Raw genomic sequence first — 7730 nt, forward strand, 5'->3', positions numbered from 1 at the left:
TTGAAAGTTATAATTATAATGGGACAACATTATCTAAGATGTAAATGATTGATACACTTTTGGAGGAAAAAAATATTGATCATTAAAAAATTTTATATAAAGAAAATATATATTTAAATTTGGTGAAATTATGGATGAAATTACTAACGAAAATTATTTTGGAGGGAGTTGTATTTTGTAAGGTATAATAATATTACAAAATTCGAAATATGTATATTTGTTGTGTAAATTTATAAATTTTATTGTTATTATATAAAGATAAAAAAGTATTTTGATATGATATACAAAAACATAATAATTTCAATGATATTTTAAAATCATGCCAAAATTAACCGGATTCTTATGACATAAAAAAAAATCATAATCATCTCTAATACATAAAAGTAACATTTTTGTAATTAATGTCAGTTCCCAAAATAATTAATTTATGTTTCGTTAAAAGTATGTAATATATTTTTTGTTTATTCGAAAAGTTTCAGAAAAGTAGTTAACTGATTTCATTTAATTTGTAACAAAGAAAATAAAAATATATGAATACATATATTTGATATAGGAACAAAAAAATAATCAAAAACAATATAAAAAACAAAAGAAGGTACCGACCTTCTAGTGCACAAGAACGAATGTTTGAAGCAAAGAATGATGATGGAAGTTATAAGCAATAATAACAATGTTGTAGGAGAATGTTTGAAGAAAAAGAAACGATTGGAAATAAATGTGAGCCGCAGGTTCAAGGAGGAATCGTATATTTATGTGATAATTTGAATATAATTTTTTGGTATTAATGATTTCCTAATAAAAATAGATTTTATATTAATGGTTTACTAATATAAACGGATTTATATTAATGGTTGATATTAATGCCTTGATTGAAATGGTTTGTTAATAATATGCTTTTAAAATTGATATTAACATATTCATAACCAGAAATTCAAGATTTAAAATATGAAAAACTTTTATTGGAATTAAATATTGTTTGACGATTGGAAAACATTTATTGGAATTAAATACATTCCATATGGAAAAAATGATGTCAGCAATTTGATTTAAGGGTTGAAAAAATAAGATTGAAATACAATCAAGAATCCAAATTATTTAAGATTATGTCATAAGGTTTCTCTTTTAATAATATTTAAAGATTTCTTTATTTTAAAAACATCAAACTATTATACTCCTAAACTAACACTTATGTCTCTAACGAGACTTGAATCCATGACCTCTCAATTAAGAGTCATTCCTTACCGCTAGGCCAGAAAAACCAAATCGCCAATTTTTCAAACTAATATGATTTTCGATTTCAAACAGCCTATTTTTTTAGTTTCATTTATTTATTTTTTTTGCAAAACCCTAGTTGGCCCATCACAGTGTCTAAGTAGAATAGAATACATACAGATCTCATACAAAACAAAAAAAAACCACTTTTGCCAGACCCTTTTTGTAGCGCAACTAATACACAATATCTATACTCATTAGTTGTAAGAATTAATTGTTATATCAGGCAAGGAAAAGGAACGAAAACAAATTACTTGTTAAAAGTATTTTTGTAAACCTGTTGCCTTAGAGTTTCCAATAATTACAATATGAATTTGAATAGGAAGGATAACTACATGTGTCACCATCTTCGTACCAATGACGTCAGCAACTGCAAGAAAATAACCAGCGTTCACAACTAATATAAGACCAAATCATATTTTCATTTCTTCTTGTTACAATATGACAAAATGCCATGCATGAAATTACAATGCAGTTTTATTTATTTGTCTATTGTAGCATCCTAATTCCATTTTTTTCTATTACAATATGGTATTTTTAACTCTTTTCTTAATAATACATTGCAATTTAGTACTGTATAATCTACCCTACTATACCCATTGTACTTTCAATTTTCTACCTTATTAGGACACTAGAAAAATCTTTCCAATTATAAATGTAAAAATTGTTTAATCTAAATGACATTGCTAAAAGATGGTAGATTTTCAAATGTATTATTGTAATAGGAAGAAATGTAAGTAGGATGCAATAAAAATCAAATGAAGGGAGGTAGAGGTGCGTTATTATTTCTTGCATTTAAGGCTATCAGAAATATGAAAAGTTTAGGTGAAGTAATGTACCTCAAATAGCTCAAATGGATTGCCACGCTTGTAGACATCATTCTTCTTGCTCTTATCATCAGCTAAGATGTTTGATATTATTGCTCTCCACCCTATAAGTAACACAGCAGTACTACCCAATGTAACTGCAATGAATCTTGCTGGAGGGATGTGCCCTATACTTGTGGCCCTTACTAATATTCCCAACTGAAAAAACAATAACTTGTAATTACATATTTTCCATTAAAAATATCAAACTTTAGAGAAAGAAAAACTATAACTTTTGGCTATTTCTTTTATGACTTATCCAATTTGAACAAAAATTTAATTACATCAAATGATAATTTTGTTTTTTTATTTACATACTTTAATTCAACTAAGTAGTAGATTCATGTATACCAAACAACATACTTGAATGACTTCTTCTGTTCAATATAACTATATAAATACACATTACACACAAAGTAGCAGCTATATATATATATATATATATATATATATATATATATATATATATATATATATATATATATAGAAACTATAATATTGCTATACTTGAGGAGTTGGTAGGAAAATTGAATATACAATGTCATAAATGGATAGTACAATGTAGTTTTTTTTTTTTTTGAAAGAGACACAGTCTCAGCAAAGTTTATTACGAAAAAAAAAAAAAAATTAAAAGAATACAATTGTTAAAAATTACAGCCCAAGAAACAAAAAAGAAATTGAAGTAGGATTTTGCAATACACAAATAGATAAAAAGTATGTTTCTTGTTAGTTTTCAATAAAAGAATTGAAAGACTACCACTAAATCAGATGAAGATTCCAATGAAAAGGAGAATGGATAGCTACAATAATTACACAACACATCTTAAGATTTCACAGATGGCTGCTCTACTTAGTGACAAGTTGAAACTCATAAGAAACCAAAAGGCCATCATATCCAAAAAGGGAAGAATCCAAGATATAGCAATGTACTTATAATTATTTGTTTATTTTATCTTATCCTGATACGATTTTGGATCACTTTTTTTTTTGTTCTTTAATTTGTTATAGATCTGCTATCAATCATGAGAAAAGAATCCTCCGCTGAATCAAATAGTGAGTGATTATCAGAAAGAAGTTTCTGCAATGGTCTGAGTCAGTGTTGATGGTTTTATTCCTATTCCAAGTAATAAGTATAGGATAGGATTAAGAGTTGATAACATAAGATTAGGAGAGTGTTCCCGTGATTGTTTTGTAGGTCGATTGTTGTCAATGTTATCATCCTGATGAAACCAATGGAATGGACGTTGTCAATTGGAGGTTGGAAACTGATATGCTTTTGCTAATATCACTTTCAAGTTTCTAAAGTTTTACCAAACAAAATTGTATTCCTTGGGCTTTTTGCCCCTCCTGCTTGCTATAGACAAAACTTTCACCTTGTCCTCAAGGTGAAAATCAGGAAACTGCTGTTGCACTTTCTCAAAAATCTTCCCATGAAGTCGCTAGTCAGTCAATCTGAATCAAGTCATTAACACTTAAAAGCATATTATCGTTGAATGCTTGGCTCCCCTCCTAAGCAGCTGGAGAAGAGAGCTTCCTCTTCCTAGTGTGGCCTAGGGATGTCAAAAAGTCCCGTGGGGGTCCCGTCCCGTTTGGGGGAATTTTTTTTTAAAAACCGGGGGCGGGGACGGGGGTAGGAAATCCCGTCCAGAAACCCCCACAGGGACCCCGTTATAAAATTACACATATATTAATTATATAAATATAAGAAACAATAACATGATTTTCAGCTTCCAAAATTCATCAAAAAACTTTTTTTTTAAGTTGTTGGTATAATGTTTTTAAGATGCCATAACTTTTTTATTTTTAACATGTAAAATTCTGCTATACATGTCTTCTTGTCCCCAGAATGTCCCCTAAAAGAGTGTCATGGAAGGCAGCCACTTAGCCCATGCCTTAGGATTTCCATGCATGAAACATCCAAGGTAAGTTTCTTCTTTGCTCTGGACCTCTTTTAGTATTCGAGCTCCAATCTTTTTGCTTTTTGAATTGTAGATCTAGGTTTATAAACTTATTCTTGGTCCCCTCATGTTGTTTGGGTGGAGTTACTACAGACCCACAGGTTGAGTGGGGGGGGGGGGGGGGGGGGGGGGGGGGGGGGGGTCTTATGGACTTTTCTGACATTTGAAGTTGATTTTGGTCCTAAATGTTGTGCCATGCAAGGTTAGGCTGTGGTTACATTTTTGGTCCCTCTTGAACTAGAAGTAGAGATTTGGTATTTGGGACATCCGGACATGCAAATGGATAAAGTTGGGAACTTTATCCATTAACACCATATTTTGATGAGATCTGGAGGGTTAAAGTTCAGGTCTTGAAGGATTAAGGCCTTAGGTGAAAGTTGGTTGTTAGCCCAAAATTCATGGCGCGGCTTCAACGGTTTTCGTGACTACTTTATCGCCTAGTAGTCACGGTGTGACACAGTGATTGGTCACAGCGTGAAGACCGTTGACTTGACTGTTGACCGTTGAATTTTTGATCAATTTGACTTTTGGTCAAATTGGAGGTTTTGAGTTATAAACTGAGGTTTGGCCTATGACTGGTTTAGGCGGCTTGTGTAGCTGATTTCTTAGGACTTCGAGTAGTTGCATCCATGAATATATTTTGGAGTCTTCTGCATTTTTATTTCACTATCTTTTATTACTCTGATTTTGATTGTGGTTTGTCAACCTCAACAAGTTGTTATTTATCTACCTTTTTAATGAAATTGTTTTTAATTTAAAATGAAAATTTTTGTTTGAAATTTGGGACGTTACAGTTTTGCCCTTAGTATCTAGCCATCCGGATTCTCCTTATCGAAAAGAGAGGCATATCTAGTTTTCGAAACTTCCAATTACAGCCACTACTCATATAGCAACTTTTCCTAACAGAAACAGAGGACACAATACCCAAAATACCCCTGACACTTACATATTTAATTGTTTGTTGGAATAAATTAGAAGTATAGGAATATGGGATAGAGTTGTTTCGTTGAAAAACTCAAGAAATATAGGAAACGTTGGAGGTTATCTTTTATAGTTTTATGAACTCAAATACTTCTAACATTCTAGAGTATATTTATGTTTAAAAACATAGCATTATATATTAGTATTTTGTAAATATGACATTGACTATAATTTTGAAGTTTAAGATGAAATATTATGTTGTTTATTATAAATTTTCCAACACCAATAATGATTATAGTAAGGCATCCATTTTTGTGTGGAATGCGTGATTGTAGCAGCAGCATAAGTAAAACTAGAAGCAAATGACACTGGCACCACAATTTTGAATGGTTTCTTGAACTGTTATAGCATGTGATACATAAACAAAGAAATTAAAGATGGTCTTTTTATTTGCTTAGAAATATCTAAATGTGTGCATTACTGTTCTTGTATGTTCTAAAAATATGTTACTTCATGTATATTTCGCATCAAGAACACATGGATCCAGGAATTATATCATTTACAACTTGATGATTCCATTATATGGTTTGAGTTCATGTGCTTTAACTAAGGTTTTTTCGCAAGCAAGAACAAGGATCTAAGCTTGCAAGCTTGTCTAATGAAAGCAAATAAACAATTAACTATTGGAACGAATAGAGAAATATGTCTAACTACCAACAATGAATAATATCCTAACCAAAAAATATATATAAATCAGTGAAAAGTTAATATAAATAACTTACAGGAACACCCAAAGCCCAAGACTTGACAGCAGCAGTAATGGCATTGCTCTTACCATTCACCCCTCGGCCATCGTCTCCATATCCCCCAAGAAAATAAGCGCTTAAAAACCACCCTGATAAAAGTCTATATCCACTTTAGCACAAAATTTCATGAAGATAATATTCATAGCTCTACAGTTTTACTAGTAACTTGAGGAAAAAATGGCTATACCAGCCATAAAAGGGTCAGCAGTTCGCAAAGTTTCGCTATCGAAAACAGGGAAACCATGACTAAGCCTCCCTATTGCGGAGAACAAAAGGATGGCGAGTACATCTCCACCAGAAAGCAAAGCCACATGACTGAACTTAACAACAGAAAATTAGTAAAAATACAATGAAATTCGATTACGTATATAGAAACATAGGGAAGAATGAATTACCCCCATTTCCTGAAACGGGCACTGGTATCGGGTTTTTCAAATTGAATGACGCCCTCGAGAGGAACGTTTTCTTGGCCAACGACGGAGATGGGTTGGTCTTCAGAATCAGTGAACGGAGTGGTGGGTTTCGATTTGTTGGTGATGTCGGCATTGACGATTACAGTTCTGTGGTTGGAGAACGATGTGGAAGTGGTTGTAGATAAGAATTTAGGGCGGCGATTGGAGAAAAGGGGATGAACGGGATGGGTAAACTTTGGGGGATGAAGTGTTTGTGTGGATAAAGCAGTGGTAGCTCCGGCGGGAGCTTGGCTTAGCTGCAGATACATTGTTGATTTGTTCCGGTTTCCCGATGGAATCGTCGCCGGAATTTTCTCCAATTAATTATCGACCCTTGTTCTATATACTTCCACTTACTTTATTAAAAAAAAAAAAAAAAAAACTAGCCAATAAACACCGATAAATCTTTAGGGTTTATCGGTATAATTCTTAAATATAACAATAACGTTCTTAAATTTGATATAATAATTTGTATATGAAATTAAGATTGGTCATGTTTTGAACATTAACCGAATTATCAAATAACATAAAAATTCATCAACATATATTTTGATACTATCTAATATACTTCATACCTTATAAACTTTATTTTTACTTTTATAATATTCAATATATATTATAAGTTTTTGTATATCATTAATATAATCTAGTTTCCTTATGTTCGATAATATTTTTTGGATAAAATAAGAAATTAAGTGTTTTGAATGAGCTATTAATAAACAATATTGAACTAATAAACTTTGTATTAAACTGTTTATATTACACCAAAACATCGAAGGTTTCATATATAAACTTTCAAATATTAAACATTGAAATTATGAATGAAGTCATACAAACTATATCATTATTCATAAATGTCATCAAGAGTTTTAAAATAAGTCGATTAGTAAATAAGATATTTAATTTTAATTACATATTTTGCAAGGCGTACGTTTGACTTTATATTGGTGCGCCAAGAATCATCTTCCTTAATTTGCACCTAAAAAATTAAGGTGAATAGGATTATATAAAATAAATATTACTAAGCATTAATATAAATAATTAAAAAGGGTATGTGGATTTTCTACCACCGGTTAAAGACAACATACATCTCTAGTGGTATCGATTCGTATTTGAAATTGAAGTAGTCATTTTATGTACACTTTGTTTTCTAATTACATAAACAAATATAATTAACCAAATATAAAAATGTTATCTTTATGTAGGAAATTTTTTTTAGTTAACTAACAAATTAAATAATTTATGTTTAATAGTTAGGAGTTTCAAAACATTAATATTTTTATTAATCAATCAATTAAGTAATACATGTTGAAATTTTTACAATCATTATTAAAAAGCACTTGAAATATTAGATTTTAAATGAATTTTGGTTGAAGTGTTTTGACCTCTATTATATATATATATATATATATATATATATATATATATATATATATATATATATATATATATATA

The 7730-nt window shown here is 30.4% G+C and overlaps 1 protein-coding gene across 1 annotated transcript; it reads right to left on the bottom strand.

The window, feature by feature from the left end:
• Positions 1–1447: 1447 nt before the first annotated feature.
• On the bottom strand, positions 1448–6635 carry LOC111897217 (uncharacterized). Its single transcript, XM_023893177.3, has 5 exons — positions 6219–6635; positions 6011–6138; positions 5800–5912; positions 2112–2297; positions 1448–1642 (listed from the first exon to the last, which is right to left on the bottom strand). The coding sequence occupies exons 1-5, from the start codon at positions 6542–6544 to the stop codon at positions 1613–1615; spliced, it is 783 nt and encodes a 260-aa protein (XP_023748945.1). The 5' UTR covers positions 6545–6635; the 3' UTR covers positions 1448–1612.
• Positions 6636–7730: the final 1095 nt, after the last annotated feature.

This window comes from Lactuca sativa, chromosome 9 (assembly GCF_002870075.4).
Source record: "Lactuca sativa cultivar Salinas chromosome 9, Lsat_Salinas_v11, whole genome shotgun sequence".
Taxonomy (NCBI): Eukaryota; Viridiplantae; Streptophyta; class Magnoliopsida; order Asterales; family Asteraceae; genus Lactuca; species Lactuca sativa.

What these genes read in the sequence shown, in the direction of transcription:
- LOC111897217 (XM_023893177.3), bottom strand. Translation starts at nt 6,544, where the DNA reads ATGTATCTGCAGCTAAGCCAAGCTCCCGCCGGAGCTACCACTGCTTTA. An exon ending in TGCTGACCCTTTTATGGCTG is followed by an intron (nt 5,913 to 6,010) that starts GTATAGCCATTT and finishes GACTTTTATCAG; the next exon opens with GGTGGTTTTTAAGCGCTTAT. An exon ending in ATCCATTTGAGCTATTTGAG is followed by an intron (nt 1,643 to 2,111) that starts GTACATTACTTC and finishes ATTTTCTTGCAG; the next exon opens with TTGCTGACGTCATTGGTACG.